The 27,353-nt window shown below is 36.2% G+C and overlaps 1 protein-coding gene and 1 long non-coding RNA gene across 2 annotated transcripts; one reads left to right on the top strand and one right to left on the bottom strand.

Moving 5' to 3' along the window:
• The first annotated feature begins 7,113 nt into the window (after window positions 1-7,113).
• On the top strand, window positions 7,114-13,734 carry LOC126602585 (UDP-rhamnose/UDP-galactose transporter 4-like). Its single transcript, XM_050269482.1, has 6 exons — window positions 7,114-7,304; window positions 7,714-7,929; window positions 9,874-10,058; window positions 10,155-10,355; window positions 11,770-11,931; window positions 13,133-13,734. Exons 2-6 carry the CDS (start codon window positions 7,800-7,802, stop codon window positions 13,451-13,453), a joined length of 999 nt encoding a protein of 332 aa, XP_050125439.1. The 5' UTR covers window positions 7,114-7,304; window positions 7,714-7,799; the 3' UTR covers window positions 13,454-13,734.
• An 8,031-nt stretch (window positions 13,735-21,765) lies between these two features.
• On the bottom strand, window positions 21,766-27,113 carry LOC126602586 (uncharacterized). Its single transcript, XR_007616163.1, has 2 exons — window positions 26,858-27,113; window positions 21,766-21,923 (listed from the first exon to the last, which is right to left on the bottom strand). It is a non-coding gene; the product is annotated as an uncharacterized LOC126602586 (long non-coding RNA).
• Between the last annotated feature and the right edge of the window lie 240 nt (window positions 27,114-27,353).

The following is a 27,353-nucleotide window of genomic DNA, read 5'->3' on the forward strand; positions in this document are numbered from 1 at the left end:
ATTGCCTATCATATCCTCTTCATCACTCACAGTAATGGTGGAGGAGAAATTGGTTCGGGTGTTGAAAGAGTACAAAACAACCATTGGATGGACCTTAGCCGACATTAAGGGAATTAGCCCTACAACATGCATGCATCGCATACTTCTAGAGGAGGGGGTAAACCAACTCGAGAGGCTCAACGTCGACTCAACCCTCTAATGATGGAAGTTGTGAAAAAAAAAAATTATCAAGCTTCTTAATTGTAGAGTGATTTATCCAATTTCGGATAGCCGTTGGGTTTCACCGTTCAAGTTGTTCCAAAGGAATATGGAGTCACTGTGGTGAAGAATGCAGAGAATGAACTTGTGCCTACTCGTATCCAAACAGGTTGGAGAGTTTGCATTGACAATAGGAAGCTCAACGCTACCACAAGGAAAGATCATTTCCCTTTGCCGTTCATTGATCAAATGCTTGAAAGGTTAGCTGGTAATTCTTTTTGTTGTTTTCTTGATGGTCATTCGAGATATAATCAAATTGTTATAGCTCTAGATGATCAAGAAAAGACTACTTTTACTTGTCCATTTGGTACTTTTGCTTATCGTTGAATGTCATTCGGTTTATGTAATGCATCAACCACGTTTCAAAGATGTATGGTAAGTATCTTTTTAGATTTTGTTGAGAAGATTATTGAAGTTTTCATGGATGGTTTTAGTGTTTTTGGTGATTCGTTTGATGATTGTGTAACTAATCTCACATTAATCTTAAAACGCTGCATCGAAACTAAACTTGTTTTAAATTGGGAAAAATGTCACTTCATGGTAAAACAAGGCATCGTTTTAGGCCACATAGTTTCAGAAAAGGGAATTGAGGTTGATAAATCGAAAATAGATCTTGTACGCTTCTTACCCTCTCCCACTTCGGTGAGAGAGGTTCGTTCTTTCCTTGGACATGCAGGATTCTATCGACGTTTTATCAAAGATTTCTCAAAGATCTCTACACCTCCATGCCGACTCCTGCAAAAGGATGTGCCATTTGTGTTCGATGACGAATGTGAGAAGTCCTTCAATCACCTCAAGGAGATGCTCACTTCGGCACCTATCATAGTTCCACCAGATTGGAGTCTTCCTTTTGAGCTTATGTGCGATGCTTCAGATTATGCATTAGGGGCCGTTTTGGGACAAAGAAAGGACAAGCAACCGCATGTCATCTACTATGTTTTCTCGGAGCTTGAATGATGCTCAATTAAACTACTTCACTACTGAAAAAGAATTTCTTGCTGTTGTGTTTGCTTTAGTTAAGTTTCGTTCGTATTTACTTGGTACTAAAGTCATCATTTATTCTGATCATGCAACTTTGAAATATTTACTCACAAAGAAAGAGACTAAACCAAGGCTTATTCGCTGGATGTTTCTTCTTCAAGAGTTCAATATCGAAATCTAGGACAAGAAAGGAAGTGAGAACGTGGTGGCTGACCACTTGAGCTGTTTGATACACAATGAGGAGCCCTTACCCATCCTAGAAGCATTCCTAGACGAGCAGCTACTGTCCATTGAGGTAAGTGAGCCATGGTATGCTAATTTAGTGAATTATTTGGTGTCTAAACAAATTCCAAGCACCCTAAACAAACACCAACGTGACAAACTTAAAAATGATGCACGGTTTTATGTATGAGATGACCCTTATTTATGGAAATATTACACTGATCAAATTCTTCGTATGTGTGTGGATGATTCTGAATTTAATTCAATTTTAACTTTATGTCACACTTATGCATGTGGGGGTCATTTTGGTACATAACACACAACACTTAAGGTTTTAGAATGTGGATTTTATTGGCCTACTATCTTTAAGGATGCTAGAACTTTTTGTATGACTTGTGATCGTTGTCAAAGAATGGGCAATATAGGTGCAAAAGATCAAATGCCGCAAACCTCTATCTTTTCTATTCAGATTTTTTATGTTTGGGGTATCGATTTCATGGGTCCTTTTCCTTCCTCACATGGCTTCAATTATATTTTACTTGCTGTAGATTATGTGTCGAAATGGGTGGAAGCAAGAGCCACCCGTACTAATGATTCCAAAGTGGTTCCAGATTTTGTCAAAACTAACATATTTGCCAGATTTGGAATGCCAAGAGTACTTATAAGTGATGGGGGTTCCCATTTTTGCAATCGAACCATCGAGGCGCTGCTCAAGAAGTATAATATCACACATAAGGTTTTGACACCTTATCATCCTCAAACAAGTGGGCAAGCCAAAGTTTCTAACCAAGAAATCAAGCAGATTTTGGAGAAGACAGTTGAGCCAACTCGGAAAGATTGGAGCTTGCGCTTGAATGATGCACTATGGGTGTATCGTACAGCCTACAAAACACCAATTGGGATGTCTCCATTTCAGCTTATCTATGGGAAACTGTGCCATCTTCCGGTTGAGTTAGAGCATAGAGCATATTGGGCAGTCAAAACATTCAATATGGACATAGATGCGGCTGACATTCATAGGAAGCTTCAATTGAATGAGCTTGAGGAGATTAAGAATGAGGCTTATGAGAACGCATATTTACAAGGAGAAAACGAAGGCATTCCATGACAAGATGATTCGAAGTAAAACGTTTTTTGTAGGCAGAAAATGTTACTTTTCAACTCCCACCTTCGATTGTTTCCAGGTAAGTTGCGTTATAAATGGTTTGGTTTTTTTGTTGTTACTAATGTTTTTCCCTATGGTGCAGTCCAAATTCAAAGTTTAAAGACAGAACATGAATTCAAAGTGAATGGACACCGTTTGAAGTCTTACTACGAGAATTTTAAGGAGCATGTCGTGGAGGAATTACCCCTCCATGTTGTGGACCCTAATGGAGCCTAAAAGGAGGTATCGTCCAGCTGAAAGACGTTACAGAAAGCGCTTCTTGGGAGGCAACCCATGCGTTCAAATAAAGAAGACCTAGGAATCTCCGGCTCCAAAACCAGATTTGCGTTCCTTAACCCTACTCTTTATTGCTTTTACTTTGCCATAAATGTCATGTTTGTTAGCTGTGTTGTTTGATTGCTTGCGTGAGGTCTATGTTTGAAACATTGAGGACAATGTTTGGTTTAAGTGTGGGGGGGAGGGGGGTAAACAAAGTGTTTTTCATGAATTTTCTTTGGATTTAACCACCTAGCACTTCTCGAGTTGTTACTCATTGTTTTAAGTGTTTTTATTGTGTTTTGAAGTGTTTTAATGTGTTTTGAAAGAAAAATATGAAAATTTGAAAAAAAAAATCGAAAAAGTTTTGAAAAACCCAAAAAAGTCGTTTTTAGAGTTGTTTTTGTTTGTGTCTTAGGCTACCTTCCAACACAATGATGAGGATTTGGTTTTTAATTACATGATTGTTAAAGAAAATTACAAACATGGGTGGAAGTTTGATATGCTCTTTGGTTAATACTTGGTTGTAGTTGTCATTAACGAATTCACATGTAATCACAAAAGAAGAAAAAAAAATCAGTTTTTGTAACATGCTTGAAGGAAGGAACTCAAACTAACGCTACAACCCTGAGAGACTTGAGCCTATTCCTTGTTTGGAGAGTTATTAATCTGTGAATTCTTGTTTTCTAAAGTCGTTGCATGATCTCATTATTTCTTTGCTTGGTTGGAATGTTTTTTTTCATCATTTTAGTTCCAAATACTAGAACTCATGCCCGTTTCATTCAAAGCTTAAAATTGATTGCGTAACATATAACAAGATGAAGTTGTTTAGTTAAACTAGAACCAAAAAGCCTTATTCCCTTGCATATGTTTTGTAGGTTTAACCCCTTTGAGCCTTATTTAGCCTACATTATCCCTACCTAGCCTAGAATAGGACTATTCATACCCTTGTTCTTAAAGAATAGTGGAGCATGATTTAGAGGGAATTCCTTTTGATCAACATTATGCAGAAAACAAGTGTGGGGGAAAGTTTTTCGTTGGAAATCTATAAGGTTGTACGTTTAGTGTGCCAAAGAAAGAGAAGGGCACAGAAAAAAAAAACGTGAAAAAGAAAAGAAAATAAGAAAAAGTTGAGAAATAAGTGAGAATGAGCTCACAAGTATTGGTTGTTGAAGAAAGGGTCCAAAAGTTTGAATCCGGCCCTAAGTGTTGTAAGAATCTCTCCCTTGTGTTTAAAGTTAGTTGTTGCATTCAAAAGTTGAATTCTAAATGTTGATTTCATTACTTTGCTTACTATCGCTTTAAGGACTTTTGTTTATCCTTGACCATTCTTTGTTAGCCAATACCTTAGCCCGTTACAACCCTTAGACTTTTATCTTGATTGTTATTTGTTTCAATATGTGGAGTTTGAAATTGGTACGAGCATATAGAATCCCTGATTCTGGCTTCTAAGTAGTGGCATTTCATTCATGAGATCATATACATGTTATATTAATAATTCCAGAAAGTGTCTTCTTTATTATAACATATGTGAGTGCTAGTCTACATATTTACATCAATCTTCTCACATATACTTAGTATAGGGAGTGTAGTCAGAAAATCTGTGTGAAAATAGAGAGTATATCCAGTGAGGAATTGAGGGAATTCTCTAAGGCAAGTTACTACATTCAAAACATTGTTTTAATTGATTAAATGCGAGCTAGTGAGTGGTGATTACGATTAAGTATGAGCTCGAGGGTAAAGATAGCTAAAATATGTGGCAGTAATGATTTTTAACATGTCAGGTTTCATTGGAAATCCATGAGGCAAACATTGGAAGGTTTAGGTTATGTTTTGTTTGTTTTGTTTTGCTCGAGGACTAGTAAAAGCTAAGTGTGGGGGAATTTGATAGGAGCATATTTATGCGACTTTGTTAGCTTGTTTCTTTGCATTTAGTGAGTTAGTTTCTGTTTATTATAGTGATTTAAGCTATTTTCGTGTGTTTGTAGGTCCAAATGGCAAAAGTGGCAAGAAAAGGCAATTTGGAGCATATTAGAGCAGTTTTGGGCCAAGAATGGATAGCACATGCATGGAGCAAGGTGGATGGACGTTTTTGAAGATCAAAAGAGGCTAGGAATGTGCTAAAGAGATGGAGAAATTAATTCAGGACTTGGAAGATAAGGAATCAGTTAAAAGGAAGGAACATTATCCAAAATCTTATCTTATCCAACATTATCCAAACAAACCTTATCTTACCTTATCCTAATCCTAGTCTACCTAAATTCCAGCTGCAAGGGGGAATCAATTTCACATTAAATCACCTAAATATCTGGTTCTAGAAACCCTATCCTCTGCCCTAAATTGGTGCCGCACCCTCTTATTCGTTCCCCTAATAACCTGCCACAACACCCCTTTCTAGAAGATTTGTGCTGAATTACCCTATCCCTTTCCCCTTAGGAATCTGTCACGCCAAATCCTTCTCCTTTGCAACCTTTGTGCCGTGCCCTAGCCCTATATATATATATATATATATATATATATATATATATATACACACATCAAATTCACACCATTCAGGGTACCAGAGAGAAAAATAAAAAGAGTGCCACAGGTTTCTGAGAGTTTTTAGAGACTTGTGCCGTGCTTGCAAGGAGAAGAAGGACTTGTGCCGTGACCCTGCAGCCAAGGATTGTGCCAAATCTGCCATTGGAGTGCTAGAGCGTTTATGGGTTCTTTCTATCCTTAGTTTTAGTTCAATGTTTATTTTAATTTGGTTTTCAATTATGATGAACATGTGGAACTAATTTCATTTTAGTTAGAGGTGAATTCAAAGCCATGAACATATATGTGATATGAATTGATTACATCCAGTTATTGTTTCATGAATTGTGAATGCAATTTACTTATCTGTTTTATGGAGAACTTGTTCTTGTGTGTTAATTAAGGATGCATACTTAGATTGCATGCATGAATTTAATGCTAGAATATAAGAGAATTTTACCTAATCGTTATGAACTTATAGTCACTAGTCATGATTGTGTTAAGTAATTTCCTGGCAGGAATATCATGCAGTTCATAGTTATGAATGCCTTGTCAATGCTTATGATTTTCATAGAACTTAATGATCTTTGATATGTATCTCTATCATGTTGATCATATAGGGAACTTGATAAGAATAATTTGGTTGCGTCGCCGAGTCCAATTCAATGAATTTAGGAAAATCTGAAAGTTAATTTGTGCTTCTCACGATTAATTTGGGGGCATTGTCATTCATGGTTTATAGGAATAATAATTGGAAATCAATTTGTATGCATATGTGCCATGTGTGGAGAAGAACCCTCTAACTAGCCTTACACCCCTAAAAACATCCAATTTTGTATTACCTTTAGTTTGTTTCTGCAAGTACTTAGGTTTACTTTAAATTCGTCAAAACAACCCCCATTTAGTATTCTGAGTATTTGTAGTTTAATTTTCGTCCAAATCACCGTCTAGTTCTTGTTTTGAGTCAATTTAACTTAGTTTTGTGTTATTTGAATCAGTTTAGCTTGTTTTGAGTTGTTTGAGTCTAGTTTTCAGTTTTTAGGTTAAATTTGTGTTGATTAGTATCCCTAACTAATCTCCGGCCCAAAACAATCCCTAATTACGTGTACTACAACTATCTTAATAGGACTTAATTTGTGTGTTAGTTTTTACCACATCATTAAGCCACGTCAATATTTTATATTACTATTCATTTTTGTCTTATTATCTCTATAAAAAAAATAATATAAAAGTTTGATGTAACTTAACCGTGATCACACAAAACAAAAAGGCACGGAATTAGGAGGGCAGAAAATCTACCTCCCAAAATGAGGGTGCGTTTGGTACGTGGGACGGGACGGGACGGAACGGGACGAGGCGTTCCGTCCCGCGTTTGGTGCGCCAAAAATGGGTGGAACGTGCTGTTCCACGGGACAGATTTTGGGTGTTTTTGCGTCCCACCTCCCCCCTGGAACGGGTTTGTTCCACGTTTGTGGAACACAATGTTTTACCATTTTAAGACAAATATACCCCATGTCTTTTTCAAAAATTACACCTTCGTTCCGTCCCGTCCCGTCCCGTCCCATCTCAAAAATTACACCTTCGTTCCGTCCCGTCCCGTCCCGTCCCGTCCCGTCCCGTACCAATCGCACCTGAAGGACCCTTCTCCTAATCCAAACATAATTAAGATAAATCTTAATTAAAATAAAATAAAAGGTTGAGAGAGAGAGGGTTGATTTACTTTCTCACAGTCTACGTCTCCATCTCTGTCTTTAATGGCGACGAGGACGGCGTTGCTCAATTCCGCAAGCGCCATCGAATTCGGGGCGTTGTTCTTCTCTCAAACTCCTCCTCCTCCTTTTATTACGTGCGCAAATCCCGAGGCCTTCTCTGAATCTTCTTCTTCTTCGTCTTCGTTTCTCAGGTTTCCACTTTCAGCTTCCCACTCGCTTTTCGTTTTCCATTGTTTTCCCGGGAAATTGAAGCATTGGAGTTTTTGTTTAATTGGGGTGCTGGCTGCTGCTTTGGATTTGACTTACATTTTCTGTTATCTGTTATGCAGTTTGAAATCCAAATTTTATTTTATCATATTTTGTTACCCTCTGATTTTTTCGTGCATCTGTTTGGGATTGTAGCAATGGCGGTTCAGATTTTGGAAATTGTTTTCTCATTTGTGTTCTGGGTTATATTATTGTATTGAATTCATGGTTCTTCTGTGTAGAAATTCAAATCTGGGATCAATTTGGAAATTTAATTGCTTCTTCGGTGGTTAATTTGAAAATTGCTGATTTTAGTATTCATTGTGTGTAATATGATGCCCTAATGCTGCACAGATAACGATTCGGGCGGGCGGATTGATTTATGAAGACTAAGTAAGCAGTGAAGAATCTGGTGATCAAGTAGGAGCTGTAGGTTAAAAATGGCTTCAGCAGGCAAAGCTGATCGGAAGGCTTCTCTTGATGCCGCGTCATGGTTGTTCAATGTCGTAACATCTGTTGGTATAATCATTGTCAATAAATCGTTGATGGCTACTCACGGTTTCAGTTTCGGTAAGTTTCTGTTGTCCTGTTTTGCTCGCTGAGTTTCTTCAGTTGCATTCCCCTATAAAATCAGTAATCAGTTTGATGCCTATTTTTTTATTAACATCTATCAAATTTCTGAGTGTTTTACTTCTTAGAATCACTTTGAAATGTCGTAAAGGACGCTTCTTTTTTCTTTTATATATTGCTATGTTTTTTGAAGTCGTTATGAAAATATTTATTCTTGTCTTTCGGGTTTCGGGTTGCCTCTTGTGAGTTGGTAAATTTTCTCACTTTGCTTTTTGGAAAATTACCTTTTTTAGTTTTCAAATTGTTATTGCTCCTCCTTTTCCGCCAATTAAATTTAAAGACCGAGGGAGTGTAACTAACCTCAAAGCCATACTCTACTCGATGAATATAGATCACAGGATTGGGGGAGTTTATTGACATAGCTTATAATGGTCGATTGATAACTAGATATTGGAAGGTGGTATTAAACTTTGCACCATTTTATGATTGGTGTGTGGAGAAGGATCTATTTGATCTTGGATATAAACAAAACCTCTATGACTTAAAGATGGTCCCGAAAATCATTGCATAAAGTTGACTAAAGAGGACAAATATTTTTCTTTGAAATGTTAATTCTACTTAATGATTTAGGTTCTAATAGTTATAACTGAAAGGTGGTGCAGAAAAGGAAAACGAAAATGCATAGATATTCCAATTCACTGTAGAATTGTAGGCCTTAACCCTGTAATGATCTTTCTCCGATTTGTTCTGGTCTCTAGGCCCCTTGTGCTTGTTGGTAGCAAGAGTCAAAACGTGGGGATGATGGTGAAACAATTTGGCGTGCTAAACAAGATGGATTGATGGTGGTGCCTAATTGCCATCAAACCATTTTTATTAAGTTTCGTTCTAGTCCAGTTGCAAGGTAGCCCAAAATTTCTCAAAGAGAATCACACAACCATGCGGTGGGTGCAGAAAGAACTATTCTCTTCTGCTAAATAATTCTCAAAGAGGAGCTTGACTTTTATCCAGTCCACAATTAGAATAAAGTCCTCTAAATCGTATTTTGGCCATATTTCTTTTCCTTAAGGAGAAATTACAAGTCTACAAGCGTGTCCGGATAAAAATATAATCATAAATATAATATTATTTAAGTGATATTACCTGAGTAGTGTGCATGACATATTCTTAACATGTCATCGACATGGCAACCATCTAGTAGTGTGGATGGTTCATAATCTTACAATGGTGGAGCCAAGATTGTTCCTAAGGAAACCAACTTTAAATAGCAAACAGTGATAATGAAATTTAAGGTGCCAAAACAATAAACTCATCTATATATGCAATGCAATCATTATAATTACTGCAATTTTGATATCCCATCTGTTACCATTCCAAAATGAGAATCCGAATGAGAATGTGAAATAAAAAGTAATCGCAATTTGACACAATAATGAGATAGGGATAACGAATAGGGAAAGATTTTAAGAGCTGGCCTTAGATAGGAGGATAAATTAAGTAAAAATTGAGGCATTAAGTGGCACACATGGATCAAATGTAAGAAAAGAGAGTCAAAGGGTGAGGGCTCAGAAGGTTCAGCTCTAATATAAAATCAAATAAATTAGGGAACTTTAACGAAAAGCACCCGGTACTGTTCACTTTAACGAAAAACCACATTTTTACACTAAAAAGTCAATCCTGGTACTATTCACTTTACCCTTTATTTTGTCCTTATCATTAAAACTCAAGTTTTCAAGCCCTTCTCATTAGTTTTCCTAATAAATTAAGATACAGTACGAATGAACGCAAAATAGGCAAAATTTGAGAAGGGTCAGGTGACACATTTGGACCTTGAATGGCTCTGCATATGTAATCTAACACACTGCTGCTTTAAATGAAACAGAAGATTTTATTTTGGGAAACTGTAGCAGAAGCATGAATCTTGACATTTTTCTCTACATAATGCAGCTACAACATTAACGGGTTTGCATTTTGCCACAACAACCTTACTGACCGTTGTTCTTAAATGGCTCGGATATATCCAGCCCTCTCAGCTACCGTTACCTGATCTATTGAAATTTGTTTTATTTGCGAATTTCTCCATAGTTGGAATGAATGTGAGTTTAATGTGGAACTCTGTGGGATTCTATCAGGTTAGTGTTGGTAAACTAGTGAACACCACATATTTTTTTTTTCGTGATATAGATTTGAAAAATTAACGTGGTTTTGTTTTCAAACATTATTGTCAGATCGCGAAGCTGACTATGATCCCAGTATCATGTTTTCTTGAAGTTGTCTTGGACAATGTGCGTTACTCAAGGGGCACAAAGCTGAGCATAACATTGGTTCTCCTGGGTGTTGCAGTTTGTACGGTTACTGATGTCAGTGTCAATGCCAAGGGCTTTATAGCTGCTTTAGTAGCAGTTTGGAGCACTGCCCTTCAACAGCATGTAAGTACCTCTTAACTGAAACTCGTGATCTTATATAGATACAGTAGGATATGATGGAATGGGTTATGGTCATTCAGCAAGTCCTGGTCTCCTGGTCTTGTGGTCTCCTGAGGCTCGACATATGAAGTTTCAACTCAAGTGATGTTTCCATCTATTATTTTTAACATGCATCTACTTAAGAAATTTTCAAGTTGTTTAACCGGCTAACCTTAATCAATAGCCATATTATTTCTAAATGGGTTGGGGCTGTGAGATGTTGAGTGTCCAGATCAGTTTGTGTATAGGATGTGTTCTTAGATGTGGATTGACTAATTTTGGTCAACTCCAAGCCCCACTTTAGCCATTTTTTATTAGGAAAACTAATGAAAATGGCTTGAAAACTTTTGAGTTTTAAATAAAGGGTAAAGTGAATAGTACCAAGATTGACTTTTTAGTGTAAAAATGTAGTTTTTCGTTAAGAGGTATTCATCAATTTCCCCCCTGAACTTGTGACTATTGGCCAATTTCCCCCCTCAACTTTAATTTTGGCCAATTTCCCCCCTCAACTCTCATAATTAGTCAATTTCCCCCCTCAACTTTAATTTGGCCAATTTCTCCCTGCAACTCTCATAATTAGTCAATTTGCACCCTACTGTTAATTTTTTAATTTGATCATAATTAAACAAGTGTGTGTAAGAAACTAAATAAGATGTATGTTAATCATTTTCCTATGTCTTTATCCTATTACAAATAGATTAAAATTTAGAATTTTACAATTTATCATAGATAGTATTATTAGTCATAATAAATCAATATGGAGTAATTTTATTTGATTTTTTACTATACAAAATTGATAACGAAAAGGATTGATGTGTACATTTTTGTATGTGAATACAATTTTCTTTATAAAAGTGAAAGCTAAGTTCAAGTAAATTGCGGAGAATCAAGCTTTATTGCAAAAATGGCTAGTCAATTCATAATTTTCGACTCCTTATTAAGAATAACCCATTTTATTGAAATAGGTCTGATCCATGAGTTTAGGATTATTATTTCTTCTTCTACATGCTTTAAACCCGGTTCATAACTTTTTCTTATAATCAACCCATATCACATTGTATTATGTTTTTGTACATTTTACCCTATATTATGTAAGTGAGTTTATGTTAATTTTAGTACTTTGTTGGAAGTTATTAGAAAGATTGAAAGGAAAAAAAAAATAGATGGAAAATTAAAAAAAATTAACAGTAGGGTGCAAATTGACTAATTATGAGAGTTGAGGGGGGAAATTGGCCAATGGTCACAAGTTCAGGGGGGGGAATTAATGAATACCTCTATCGTTAAAGTGAACAGTATCTAGAGCTTTTCGTTAAAGTTCCCTTTTTTATTCTGTTTGTCCCTTGCCTTGCAACATTGTTCACTATCTGAGTTTGTGCAGTATGTACACTCTCTTCAACGGAAGTATTCTCTTGGGTCTTTCAACTTATTGGGACATACTGCACCAGTACAGGCTGCATCTTTGCTGATATTAGGCCCCTTCTTGGACTACTGGTTGACAAATAAAACAGTTTACTCGTACGACTATCATTTGATATCTACGGTAAGTTATATATGATAATCTTATTATTGATAGATACATGTTTATCACAGTGGGGCCCAATTACTTAATGTTTCAGTACCCTTTATATGAATAATATTCTTCCATTATTCATGCTCAGTTGCATGTGCTCTGAATGTTAGGCCCACATCTTCTTGTGATTGCATCTCGCAGCATGTTCATTATATTCAATATCATAGCTAACCCTTCAAAATAGTAGATTTATTTCTTTGTATTCCATGACAAGTTTGCACGATATTTATTAGATCCTTGGTTTCTCCAATGTATTATGTTGATTGTTGTTTCAATTGTGGTGTCAGGCTCTAACTGTGTGGTTGTGTGTTAGTAACGTCATGATATTTTTAAATGTGGGCAGCTCCTAATCTGGTGAGCCTTAAAGTTTTTCTTGGCAAATTCCATAAGAGATTTATGGTGCCAAATCAATTAGTTTTGGAAAATTTTATTTATCAGGAAAAGAAACCATATTTCCTCTCTCTGTATTGTATCAACCTGAAAGGTGCCAATATGAGTGCACAAAACTCTATACTACTTCAAGCCAACAATAGTGCACACATAGGGCTCCTTTGGATGTGCTTGTATAATGGTAGAAAGTGCTTTTAAAGAAATTGTTTTTGAGTTCCAAAAGCACTTGAAGTGCTTTTCCAGGATTCCCTTAAGGGTTTGGCTAAGAATTGGTTGTAAAAACATTTTCACCAAAAGCGCTTATAAAGTTATTTTGAAAGAACTTCCAAACAAGTTTCAAAATACGTTTTTCCTGTGCAATAACTGTGCAAGATTTGCAGCATCCCTCATTTAACTGTGCAATAACTGTTGACCTTATTGATGAATTGTTCTTTTTCTCCCTATGAAATTGAATAAAAAGTTATCACTTCTCAAGTATAGTCAATTAATTTTCATGTTTCATGTAATCCACAGTTTCTTCTTTATGATAATCTTTATAATATACACATGACTCTTTTTTCTGGTGTTTTTTTTTCCCCTCTACAGGGCCTGATTGACACAAATATTCTTGCATTTTAAGCAAACTTTAGTTAGACCATTATATGATAGGTCTTTTCAGACAAATAAAAATGGGTGGAGTTTGAAGCGGTTATTATGACATATGACTGCCTGCATTTTGCTTACAGCTGAAATGACTTTGTCACTGCGGTTAATGATTTCAGCAGCTATTTGTTTTGTGCAGTCATTGATTGTCCTGTCTTGCACCATTGCGGTTGGAACCAACCTCAGCCAGTTCATCTGCATTGGTAGATTTACTGCTGTGTCATTTCAAGTCCTTGGCCATATGAAGACAATCCTGGTCTTGATCTTAGGATTCATATTCTTCGGGAAAGAGGGTCTCAATCATCAAGTAGTCATAGGTATGTTCATCGCAATATTGGGAATGATATGGTACGGCAATGCCTCGTCCAAGCCAGGAGGCAAGGAGCGTCTTCCAAGCGGCAAATCCCAAAGGAACAGTGGCTTATTATCAGAATCTTCTGATGTGGATGAGAAGGTCTAGAATTCAGTGACAGGTATGACAATAGTTGGAGGTAAATCGAAAGAAATAGAGAGCGCATTGTGGTCAGATGATTCGAGGAGTTTCTTGACAACGTTAAGCCAGATCTTTCGTCCCTCCGGTTATACAACATTTTTTGTTTTCACCATAGCTCATCATATTCGTGTTGTTGAATTTACTCACAGTGAAAGTTCCATTGCATTGGATGGGTGTAAAAGTTCCTTCTTGGAAGTTTACCTTGTACCATAGTTAATTTTTTATAGTAATTTATTTGTTAAGTGAAATTCTGACCATCTCATGTTGTGAGGTAATAATACGAGGAAAAGGATCCTTGCCGGATCTTTTTCTTAGGAATCCTAGGGATCTTGTGATTGTGACCGTTCATTGTATATCGTGCAATTAGAAATCATTTTAAAATTTAAAATTAAATATAAATAGTAACTAACGATTTCTAACCGTACGATATATGATGAACGGTCACGATCACAGGATCTTGAGGATTCCTAGGAAAAGGATTTGGCGGTGATCTTGTGCTACGTGCGACATACACATTTTAAATGTATTTATATGCGTAAATTGACAAGAAAAGTTAAATATTTGAAGTAAATGAATAATCTTAGATCATGCTGTCTCTATAGAATTTACATTAAGAATACAGAAAATAATATTTAATAAACAATGGATTGAATCACATTATTGTTATCACATTGTGAGACTAAGCCCACCCCCTTCTCTTTTAGTGTAGATAATATTGTTTATTAAAAAAAAAAAAAAATTAATGAAAAGGGTTTGAAAACTTTGAGTTTTAATGATAAGGACAAAATAAAGGGTAAAGTGAATAGTACCAGAATTGACTTTTTAGTGTAAAAATGTGGTTTTTCGTTAAAGTGAACAGTACCGGGAGCTTTTCGTTAAAGTTCCCAAAAAAAAAACAATCATTTGACAACTAATTTAATCACATTATTATCCGAGTGTGAATGACATTTTTTATAACAGCATTACACGTCTCATAAGATGTTTTGAACATGTTTAAAAATAGAGAAAACAATATTTAATAAACAACCGAATGAATCACATTATTACAAGCCCATTGTGAGGCTAAGCCCACCCCCTCCCCCTTAGTGTAGATAATATCGTTTGTTTAAAAAAAACCAATCATTTGACAACTAATTTAATCACATTATTATTTGCGTGCGAATGACCTTTTTTATAAAAGGCATTACACGACTCTTAACATGTTTTGAACGTGTTTAAAAATAGAGAAAATAATATTTAATAAAGAACTGATTGAATCACATTATTGCTAGACTATTGTGAGGCTAAGCCCATCATCTTCCCCTTAGTGTAGATAATATCGTTTGTTAAAAAAAAAATCATTTGACAACTAATTTAATGTAATTTAATCATATTATTATCCGCATGCGAAAGACTTTTTTTTATAACTGGCATTACATACCTCTTAAGATATTTTGAACGTTTTTAAAAATAGAGAAAATAATATTTAATAAAGAACTGATTTAATCACATTATTGCTAGCCCATTGTGAGGCTAAGCCCACCCCATCCCCCTTAGTATAGATAATATCGTTTGGTAAAAAAAAAAAAAATCATTTGACAACTAATTTAATCACATTATTATCCACATGCGAAAGACTTTTTTTTATAGCGGGCATTACACGACTGTTAAAATGTTTTGAAAGTGTTTAAAATAGAAAAACTAATATTTAATAAACAACTGATTGAATCACATTATTGTTAGCCCATTGTGAGGCTAAACTCAACCCATCCCCCTTAGTGTAGATAATATCGTTTATTAAAAAAAAAAATCATTTGACAACTAATTTAATCATATTATTATCTACGTGCGAATGACCTTTTTTATAACTGGCATTACATGCCTCTTAAGATGTTTTGAACATGTTTAAAAATTGATTAAATCACATTATTGCTAGCCTGTAACATCCTACATCGCCTAGGGGAGTGGATCATGTAAGCCTTATATGTATATTCTCATCTCTACCTAGCATGAGGTCTTTTGGGAGCTCACTGGCTTCGGGTTCTATCCGAACTTCGAAGTTAAGCGAGTTCGCACGAGAGCAATCCCATGATGGGTGACCCACTGGGAAGTTCTCTTGTGAGTTCCCAGAAACAAAACCGTGAGGGCATGATCGAGACCCAAAGCGGACAATATCGTGCTACAGCGGAGTTGAGCTTGGGATGTGGTGGGGGCCCAAGCCGGGATGTGACAATTTGGTATCAGAGCCAATCTCTAACCGGAAGTGTGCCGACGAGGACGTCGGGCTCATAAGGGGGGTGGATTGTAACATCCTACATCGCCCAGAGGAGTGGATCATGTAAGCCTTATATGTATATTCTCATCTTTACCTAGCACGAGGCCTTTTGGGAGCTCACTGGCTTCGAGTTCCATTCGAACTCCGAAGTTAAGCGAGTTTGCACGAGAGCAATTCCATTATGGGTGACCCACTGGGAAGTTCTCGTGTGAGTTCCCAGAAACAAAACCGTGAGGGCGTGGTTGGGGCCAAAAGCAAACAATATCGTGTACGGTGGAGTCAAGCCCGAGATGTGGTGGGGGCCCGTGACAGGATGTGACATAGCTTATTATGAGGCACTAATTAAAAAAAAAAACAAGCAAACATGCTAGAAGAAACCCTTTATAAAGCAATTAAAGCAGTTGAATTCATATAATAAAATCGGTCTCTATAGAATTTACATTAAGAATAGAGAAAATAATATTTAATAAACAATTGATTGAATCACATTATTGCGAGCCCATTGTGAGGCTAAGTCCACCCCTCCCCCTTAGTGTCGACAATATTGTTTGTTAAAAAAATACAATCATTTTACAACTAATTTAATCACATTATTATCCACGTGCGAATAACATTTTTTATAACCGGCATTACATGCCTCTTAAGATGTTTTGAACATGTTTAAAAATAGAAAAATTGAATCACATTATTGCTAGCCTATTGTGAGGTACTAATTAATAAAAAACAAACAAACAAACCACAAAAAAGTTAATTATTAAAAAAATACTATTAAATTTACGAAAATGCCCATGCTTTATTTGATGCATAATTTCTTTATGCATGCACTCATGCGCTTGCAAAAGGCATTTTATGAATCATGACATGCTACGTGCGACATACATTTTTAAATGTATTTATATGCGTAAATTGACAAAAAGAAAGTCAAATATTTGAAGTAAATGAATAATCTTATATCATGTTAGAACAAACCCCTCTTAAACCAATTAAAACTGTTGAATCCACATAATAAAATCGGTCTCTATGGAATTTACATTAAGAATAGAGAAACTAATATTTAATAAAGAACTGATTGAATCACATTATTGTTAGCCCATTGTGATGCTAAACCCACCTCCTTCCCTTTTAGTGTAGATTATATCGTTTGTTAAAAAAAAAAAAACAACAAGGGTTGTTTTATTGACACCCTACGTTTTGTTAACTACCTCCCACATACTTAATACACCCCACATATACTTTTTAAATCAAAATTTATCTTAATACACCCCATATGCTATATGTACACCCCACATGCTCTACTTAAACCCCACATCAATACGAAGAACGAAGAAGGCGATGAACAAGCAAAGGAACTGGAGTCAAGTATGAAACAAAATTTTTCCCTGTTCTCTATTGAATTTATAACGTTGTCATCTGGTGGGGTTAAATAGTTCATACCTTCCGCCGATCTATTCTTTGATAATTGGATTGCATATAAGATTGTACTGTTCCTTCTCTGTCCGAATATATATGAATTCACATGCACAACTATTTGGTGTTCTAACATGGTCAAAGCAAAATTTATGAACACATTGCATTTTATTATATAAGTTTGTTCTTCTAGGTTGCACCTGCAAAGTAAAAAAAAAAAATGTATTGCTGGCTTTAAACTAACCAGTTTCCTTTTCCTTGCTCCAATTCTAAAATTTCTATCATCATAGAATCAAGCAAATTAAAGATCTACAAAACAAGGATGAAAAATAATCTTTTTCCATGTTTTGTGCTTTTAGTAGTTAGGGTCTTGTTCTATAATGAAAGAAGTGAGTGACTTTGAGAGCTTGAAGAAAAAACAATCTTAGAATACAAGTCTAAATTAACTTGGGGTGTATTTAGAAAATTATTTATTTATTTATTTATTTATTTTTTAATTTTTTAGGCCTAAATAGTCATTTTGTATTAGGTATATAAGCCACTTAACAATAAACTTTTATGTAGAGTGTATTCAACAATAAGTGGAGTGTTAATAAAAAAAACCCAAAAAACAATCATTTGACAACTAATTTAATCACATTATTATCCGTGTGCGAAAAAACTTTTTTTATAACATGCATTACACGCCTCTTAAAATGTTTTGAACGTGTTTAAAAATAGAGAAAATAATACTTAATAAACAACTGAATGAATCACATTATTGCTAGCCTATTGTGAAGCTAAGCCCACCCCCTTCCTCCTTAGTGTAGATAATATCGTTTGTTAAAAAAAAATCATTTGACAACTAATTTAATGTAATTTAATCATATTATTATCCGCGCGCGAAAGATTTTTGTTATAACAGGCATTACACGCCTCTTAAGATATTTTGAAAGTGTTTAAAAATAGTGAAAATAATATTTAATAAACAACTAATTGAATTACATTATTGATAGCCCATTATGAGGCTAAACCCACCCCTTCCTCCTTAGTGTAGATAATATCATTTGTTAAAAAAAAAAATCATTTGACAACTAATTTAATCACATTATTATCTGCATGCGAAAGAATTTTTTTATAACTGGCATTACACGCCTCATAGGATGTTTTGAACGTGTTTAAAATAGAGAAAATAATACTTAATAAAAAACTTATTGAATCACATTATTGCTAACCAATTATGAGGCTAAGCCCACCCCCTCCCCTTAGTGTAGATAATATCGTTTATTGAAGAAAAAAAAACAATCATTTGACAAATAATTTAATCATATTATTATCCGCTTGCGAATGACCTTTTTTATAACCTACATGCCTCTTAAGATGTTTTGAATGTGTTTAAAAATAGAGAAATTGAATCACATTATTGCTAACCTATCGTGAGGTACTAATTAAAAAAAAAACACAAAAAAAAAATTAATTATTAAAAAAATGTTGTTAAAATGATGAAAATGCCCTTTCCTTATTTGATGCATTATTTTGAGATGACTTTGAAGTTTTTTGTCTTGAAGGCATTTTTGTCCAAATATTTTTGTTGAAACTTGATGACACAAAAATCACTATTCACTTTTTAGAAGATACGTGAGGTAATAATAATCAGCAATTAAATTTGAAAGAGCTCATTGAAAGCCTGATGTATTTGGTGGGCTTTTACTATGTATACAGTTGAAAATTCCAGAATAATTGAAGCTCCCCCACAGCCACAACCGAGCTTTGGTGGTCCTGGACACATCATCTTCGAATATCTGTCTATTTAATTTAATACAAAACACTGAGAAGTTCTGCTATACAGGTATGAGTTTATCCCCTTTTCTTTATCTTTAATATCGCTTGTTAATATTACTCAAACACAATAGATTGTCCTAAAATCCGCATTCATACCCCTCAGACTCTGAGATATACGTATGATTTTTACAATTCAGTTCTGCATCTCTCCGCTGAAAAATGATCTCAAAAATAAAGAAAATAAATATACTTTCGGTTAAACTCAAAATTTTGCCTGCAAACATATTTAGATAAGCCACACCAGTAAGTAAATATAAAGTAGAATTTGGATAATGTGGGTTGGACATTTATGGGTTTGTGATAACTGCATTCCATTGATGCATGTTTTGGGTACATAGTAACGCTTAAGAGTTCGTTTGGTGGGCTGAATATGATTGAATCTAGTGATATGATTGAATTGGCAAGGATATGTAAGATATGACTTGTAACTCATATATAAAGATATGTTAAATAAATGATTCTATTATGGATACATAATCAATCATATCTAGTTTTGTCCATTTCACATTTGACACAGAAATAATAGACTGAACTCAAGTTGATTTGAATTAGTCACAACATATACTAACTAGCCTACCGAACAGACACTAACAGGCTAACCGCAATAGCATTGGAAGTAAAAAATGAAAAATAAAATAAAAAAAATAAAAAAACACGTGGCATTCTGGCATTGATTTGACATTGATGTATTTAATTTGGTGCTTCACCAACTTCACTTTTCGTGTGCAAATTCCAGTTAGGCATTTTTGCCGTTATTTTTGCACTCCTGTCCTGCACTGAAAGAAATACATCTTGAAATTTCTAAATGTAAATCATAGGAGTGTGTTAGCTACATATTTTTTTTTAACTTCTCACACACCTATTTAATTTTCTATCGTCGAATTGAACGAATTAAAGAAAGGCTAAATAGCCAAAATGGTCCTTGAGATTTGCATAACTCATCACTTTGGTCTCTAACATTTCAAATCGATAAAATTGGTCTCTGAGATTGTCCACTATCCATCATTTTGGTCATTCCGTTAAAAACTCCGTTAAGTGTCCCGGCGCTCTTGGCCGGAAATTTGGACAATTTTCCAAGCTTTGTAACTCAATCGTTTCTTAATCAAATTCGACCTATAATATATTAAAATGAAGATAAGAAAGTGTAGAATAAGATTATACCTATTTGGAAGCTCAATGGCTGCCGGAGATAGCCGGAAAATAGTCTCAAAGTTGACTGGTACAAAGGAAAACTGGAAAACCCGCTGGAAACTGGGTAAACTTTAAACGTTCATAACTTCTTCAATACTCAACGCAATCAAGTGATTCAAAGACGAAATCATACTTCTCGATGAGATGAAGAGAATGGTACATTTTTCGACTACTAAATCGCCGTAGTTTGGCTGGAAAACAGCTCGAAAATGGCTGTCTTGGTCTCGAGTTAGCCACTTTTGAGCCATTTTCTGGCCAAACTACGGTGGTTTAGCCATCTACAAAGGTAGCATTCTCTTTGTCTCATCGAGAAGTATGATTTTTGTTTTTGAATCACTTGATTTCGTTGAGTATTGAAGAAGTTATGAACGTTTAAAGTTTACTCAATTTCCAGCGAGTTTTCCAGTTCTCCCTTGGACCAGTCAACTTTGAGGCTATTTTCCGTCAGCCATTGCGCTTATAAATGGTATAATCTTATTCTACATTTTCCTATTTTCATTTTGTTATATTATGGGTCGAATTTGGTTAAAAAACGATTGAGTTACGAAGCTTTGAAAATTGCCCAAACTTCTAGCCAAGAGCTCTGGGATACTTAACGAAGTTTTTAACCAAAGAACCAAAATGATGGATGGTGGACAATCTCAGGGACAAATTTTATCGATTTGAAATGTTAGGGAACAAAGTGATGAGTTATGCAAATCTCAGGGACCATTTTGGCTATTTAGCCTTAAAGAAAATCAAAAGATAAAATTAACAAAGGAATGTAAGAAGTAAAAAAAAAAGTGTGTGGCACATCTCTAAATCATAATGGTATATTAAAGAATGTGAATTTATTTTTCAAATAGTTTATTTATTCTCTATGTTATAAATAAAGAAAAAGAGTGTGTGTGAAATGAGGAATGAAAAAAAAATAGTAAAAGAAGATTGGTGGAAGAAATGTGAAAGGAATGTGCAAGAAGGACTGGAGGAGTAACACACAATATGAAAAATTAAAAATACTTTAAGTTGTTTTCATTTTTATTTTTTCATTTTCTTATTATCTAACTTCATTCTCTATCTTCTCTTATTTCTTCTCAATTCCTCATTTTTCTAATATCCTTTCACTCTTACTCGAGTATACATAATGAAAACTAAAAGGACAATACTTGATCTTTACATGAAAAGAGTCATTCTTCCTTCAACATCATTCACCCTACAAATAAGAACCGTTCATTATCTTTGTCAGCATTTAAAGATCATCTCTAGAAAAATTCAAGCAATTGGAGACCGTTTAGCACATCCATATGTGCCAAACAAATTGACAGTTGTGGTACAAGTTACACCTTCGTGATGAATCATCAATAATTTGATTCATATGGATGACTAAATGATCTTCAAGTTGAATACATTTTTTTAGATAATGATCTTTAGACGATGATAAAAAAAAATGAACAGTTTCCAATTATGATGTTTGTACAATTAAATTATTTCACGTCATCATTGAAAATGTAATTACTTCTGACACTTAAAGAAGCAAGCAGTGCCAAACTAAAAATTAGAAAATGACAAGTGAAGTTGTGAGATCCAAGCATCCAAGCATATATATCATTAGGTACTTCGAAAGAAGTGAAGTTGGTAAAGAGTTTTTTATTTTATTTTATTTTTTTGAATCAAAGGCGATAGAGAGATATATTGGTAAGGAAAAAATAAGATTACAAAAAGGGAGTAGTCATTGTTAAGAATTACAATATGCAAGTAAATATCTAAAATGAAGTCTGGTGGTTCCTCATGTTAAAGATCAAAGATCTGTAAAGAAAACAAGATTCTAGAGAGAGTTTAGACAGAGAAAGAATCTAGAGAGAGATTGAGTTGTTGAAGAATAAATCTCATTAATTCCACACTCAGTACAAGGTGTATGTTATACATAAATACTCACTAATGCTGACTAAGCATTCTAATACAACAAACTCTAACAAACCAAAACTTAACAACTAAGCTAAGTATCTAGGTATTAATCTGATACATTGTGTTCATGATTAGTAGATAGTCCTTCAGTATCCTTAACACACCCCTTCAAGCTGAAGGGAGGAGAACAAACTGAAAGCTTGTGACTGAGAGTAGCAAAACGAGAAGCAGATAAGGACTTAGTAAAAATATCAGCAATCTGAAAGAGAGTAGGAACATGATGAATGCTGATATGACCGTGAAAAACTTTTTCGCAGATGTAATGGTAATCAATCTCGACATGCTTTGTTCGAGCATGAAAAACAGGGTTCTTAGCTAATGCAATAGCACTTTGATTATCACAAAAAATCACAGGAGGGCGAAGAAGAGGAAAAGAGAGGTCCTGCAAAATTTTACACACCCAAGTGATCTCAGCAACAGTATTGGCTAAAGATCGATACTCTGCTTCAGTAGACGATCGTGCCACAGTGGTTTGCTTCTTGGCACTCCAAGAAATCAGATTTGGACCCAAGAAAACATAATAGCCACTAGTAGATCGTCGATCAACTGGACAACCGGCCCAATCAGCATCAGACCAAGCTGTGAGAAACTAATTGCCTGGTTTAAACCATAAACTGGAGTCAATAGTACCCTTGAGATAGCGTAAGATCCGCTTGACAGCCTGGAGATGAATAGTACGAAGAGCATGCATGTGCTGACACACTTGATTCACTGCAAAAGCCAAATCAGGACGAGTCCATGTCAAGTACTGAAGAGCACCAACAGTTGAGCGATAAAGAGTAGGATCAGAAAGAATAGTGCCAGAATGATCCAACTTGGCGGAACTCACTGGAGTAGAACAAGGTTTGACACCAAGCATATCTGTCTTCTTAAGCAAGTCCAAAGCATATTTGGATTGATGAAGAAAAAGACCGGTAGAGGATCTGTGAACCTCAATGCCAAGGAAATAATGAATATCTCCCAAATCTTTGACAGGAAACAAAGATTGCAACTTCGAAATGATGGATTGGCAAACAGTAGGAGAACTCCTAGTGATGATAATATCATCCACATAAACTAGTATAAAAGTAATAGTAGAGTATTTCTTGATAAAAAGACTAGTATCAGATGAGGAAGAAACAAATCCCAATGAGAGAATAGCACAGGCTCGGGGTGCCTGTTTGAGACCATAGAGTGATCTTTGCAGTTTACAAACGTGATGAGGATTGGCTGGATCAATAAAACCAGGTGGTTGCACCATGTAGACGGTCTCTTTGAGGGAACCATGAAGGAAGGCATTACTCACATCCAACTGGTGAATAAACCAACCATATGTAATTGCAATAGAGAGGAGAAGACGAATTGTAGGAGGTTTAGCTACAGGACTGAAAGTCTCAGAGAAATCAAGGCCTTCTTTTTGATGAAATCCCTTGGCCACAAGCCGAGCTTTGTAGCGCTCTATAGAACCATCAGCTTTATGTTTGAGCTTGAACACCCATTTGCAGCCTACCAAATTATATTGAGGATTATGAGGAATTAGAACCCAAGTACCGGTGGACTGGAGAGCTTGATACTCAACCTGCATTGCTGCCAACCAGTTTGCATTCTTAGAAGCTTGGAGGTAGGTGGTTGGAGTGGGAGGAATAACAGTAAGGGAATCAAGCGTGGGAGGAAGAGGATGTTTAGTTGCAGTGAACACTTTAGGCTTGTGGATTCCGGCCTTAGCCCTTGTAACCATGGTATGAGTATTAACTGGAATAGAAGGTGCTGGAGGTTGATCAATGGATGCAGATTCTGGAGAATGAGCAATGGAGGTAGAGTCTGGAGATGGAGCAATGGATACAGGTTCCGTAGGTTCTAGAGAAGAAGAAGTAGGAACGGGTAAAGGTGTGGAAGGAGGAACTGGTATGGTAAAGGAAAAGGAAGGAGCGGATGGTGTAAGAGAGGATAAAGAAGAAGTAGTATGGGAAGCAGGGAGGTGCTTAAAGGGGAAGGAATTTTCATCAAAGACAACGTGTCGGGAAATGTACAGCTTGTTGGTAACTGGATCGAGGCATCGGTAACCACTGTGATTCAAACTGTAGCCCAAAAATACACAGAGCTTGCTCTTTGTGTCCAGATTGTGAGAACTATAAGGTTGCAACCAAGGGTAACAAGCACAACCAAAGGTCTTCAAGGTGTGATACTTAGGTGCAGCCTTGAACAATAACTCCCAGGGACATGATGAAAACTGAGAAGGTAGTCGATTGATGAGATACACAGCAGTTTGAAAAGCTTCTACCCAAAACCTGGATGGCAAACCACTGTGAGATATCAAATTCCGACCCATTTCAACAATATACCTGTGTTTCCTTTCGGCACAACCATTCTGCTGTGGAGTGTGAGGACAACTCAGCTGGTGTATAATGCCCTGAGTATTAAGAAATCCTTGTAAAACAGAATTGAAAAACTCACCCCCTGAATCAGATCGCAAGCACTGGATCTTACTGTCAAACCAATTCTGAACTTTCAAAACAAATGTTTTAAGAACAGAACAAACATCAGATTTGAAGTGCAAAGGATATAACCAACTATATTTGGTGAAATCATCAACCAAAACAAGATAGTATTTATAGCCAGTACATGAAGGAGTGGGAGAAGGACCCCATACATCAGCATGAATGATATGAAATGGCCTAGTGGATGTACAAGGTACAACAGAAAATGGAAGCCTAGAAGCTTTCCCAAATTGACAATCAGAACAAAAGGATTGTTTATGTACTGAACCAGCAACAAGCAGTTGACTTTTATTAACAATCTTATTTAAAACAACACTAGAAGGATGTCCAAGCCTTCTGTGCCATATATTGATGTCAGCTTGAGCAATCATAAGAGCATGAGGAGAAACAGCAATCCAGATACGCCATTAGATGCATTCCAATATAAAGGATAGAGACCTCCTTCACTGGGGCCCTGGAAAAGCATCATCCCAGTGCGTAGGTCTTTGACATAGAATCCAAATGGATCAAATGTCAGAGAACACCAATTATCATGAACAAATCGATATACGGAGAGCAAGTTATGAGATGCTTGAGGAACTAAAAGAACATCATGTAGTTTAAACACAACATTAGCAGTTCGAATAAGAGCAGATCCAGCGTGAGAAATGCAGAGACCTTTACCATCACCAACAAATAGTTGGTCAGTGCCAGTGTATGGAATGACTGAGTTGAGAGAAGCAGGATCGGGAGTCACATGATGGGAAACACCACTATCAGTAAGCCAGTAGCTTGGATGAGGGGAACCAGTCATGGCAGACATACCGACAGGAGGATTAGTGAAACCTGGAGATTGCTAAGAAGCAAATTGAGAAAGACGGCCACAAGAAAGGGCACCATGACCATACTGATTACACAACTGACAAGGAAGAGAACGTCCAGAGGAAAAGGATGAAGAACTCGCTTGATAGTGATTAGGAATAAAACCAGAGGATGAAGGTCGATTTGGATTCGGAGCAGAACCAAGAACACCACCAAAAATGCGATTAGGACCAAAATTACGATTCTGACCAAAGTTACGAGGCTGATGAGAACGATTTTGATTCTGAAACTTTCCTTTAGAATTTCCTCGAAAAGAATTGGAACCAGATGAATGTTGTTGTGTTGTATAAGCATGAAAAGGTGCTGAGAAGGAAGAAGATGATCGAGTCTTACGCTTCTGGAGCGAGATTTGTTTACTGAGGAGAAGCCCGTGAAGTTCATCAGTAGTCACATCTTCAGATCGCGTCTCAATGGAATCAACAAATGATTCATACTCATCAGGCAGGCCAGAAAGAATATAAGCTACAAGATCCTTCTCAGAGATCGGCTCACCAGCAGTAGCCAGTTTATCGAAGATTTCTTTGATGGAGTTGAAGTAGTCGGTCAGCGAAGAGTCACCTTTCTGAATAGTCTGGATCTTGGAGCGAAGACTATGCACATGAGTGCGTGAAGCACCAGCAAAACGACGCTCAAGAGACTACCAAAGAGATCTTGAATCCGCCATCCCAATCGTCAACGGAAGAAGATCCTTAGCAAGGGTAGAGTTGATCCAAATCGTCAGAATCTGATCACGTTCACACCAAAGTTCATAAGCAGGGTTGAGAATTTGAGATCCAGAAGAATCACGAACAAATTCCGGTGGACATAGATCGTCGCCATTGACGAGACCTAGAAGCTTGAATCGTTTCAGAACAGGAAGAAACAAGCTACGCCAGGTAATATAATTCTGACGATTGAGTTTAATCGGAATCATGCCAGCAACATTCTGAACCGTAATCGATCCAATCGAAGGATGAAGTAGATTAGACACCTCGCCATGAGAAGTAGGACCAGAAGAAGGAGAATCAGAGGAAGTCGCCATGAAAGCAGCAAACAATTCGCAGAAAAAGAAAGGGAGAAAGATCTGTTTGGGAAGTAAGAAAATGCACACAAACAGAAGGAAAAGATCGAAGTCGTTAGACAGCGGCGAAGGATACCATGTTAAAGATCAAAGATCTGTAAAGAAAACAAGATTCTAGAGAGAGTTTAGACAGAGAAAGAATCTAGAGAGAGATTGAGTTGTTGAAGAATAAATCTCATTAATTCCACACTCAGTACAAGGTGTATGTTATACATAAATACTCACTAATGTTGACTAAGCATTCTAATACAACAAACTCTAACAAACCAAAACTTAACAACTAAGCTAAGTATCTAGGTATTAATCTGATACATTGTGTTCATGATTAGTAGATAGTCCTTCAGTATCCTTAACACCTCAGACCACATGAAGGGCTGCTGGACGAAGATTGCAACGAGCAAGTCGATGAGCAACTTCATTTGCTTGATGTCTTATATCGGTAAAACAAACTCCAATGATCCCCAAGGAAAGCTCTCTAGAGTGTTTGATGATGAGACTTATAAGAGAAAGGTCTAACGAAGAAGATCGGAGAGATTGGGTGATCTAGAGCAAATGACTCTCAATAACTATATTGTGAAGACATCTGGAAGATGCCAAGGCAAGACCTTCCCTGACCGCCAAAGCCTCAACAAAGAGAGGAGAAGGAACGTGAGGGAAATACTTAGCTAAGCCTGCTACAAAATTGCCTGCAACGTCTCGGAGAAGCACACCTACACCACAAATGAGACAATTTGCATTCCAAGCTCCGTCCACGTTAAATTTCAAAAAACCAAGCCTAGGATTCACCCATTTCACCGTTAATGAGTCCGAAGAGTGGCTAGCAGTGAAAGTAGGAGTGGAGGCAAGTTGGAA

This window comes from Malus sylvestris, chromosome 15 (genome assembly GCF_916048215.2).
Source record: "Malus sylvestris chromosome 15, drMalSylv7.2, whole genome shotgun sequence".
Classification (NCBI taxonomy): Eukaryota; Viridiplantae; Streptophyta; class Magnoliopsida; order Rosales; family Rosaceae; genus Malus; species Malus sylvestris.

What these genes read in the sequence shown, in the direction of transcription:
- LOC126602585 (XM_050269482.1), top strand. Translation starts at nt 7,800, where the DNA reads ATGGCTTCAGCAGGCAAAGCTGATCGGAAGGCTTCTCTTGATGCCGCG. An exon ending in TACTCACGGTTTCAGTTTCG is followed by an intron (nt 7,930 to 9,873) that starts GTAAGTTTCTGT and finishes TACATAATGCAG; the next exon opens with CTACAACATTAACGGGTTTG. An exon ending in ACTCTGTGGGATTCTATCAG is followed by an intron (nt 10,059 to 10,154) that starts GTTAGTGTTGGT and finishes CATTATTGTCAG; the next exon opens with ATCGCGAAGCTGACTATGAT.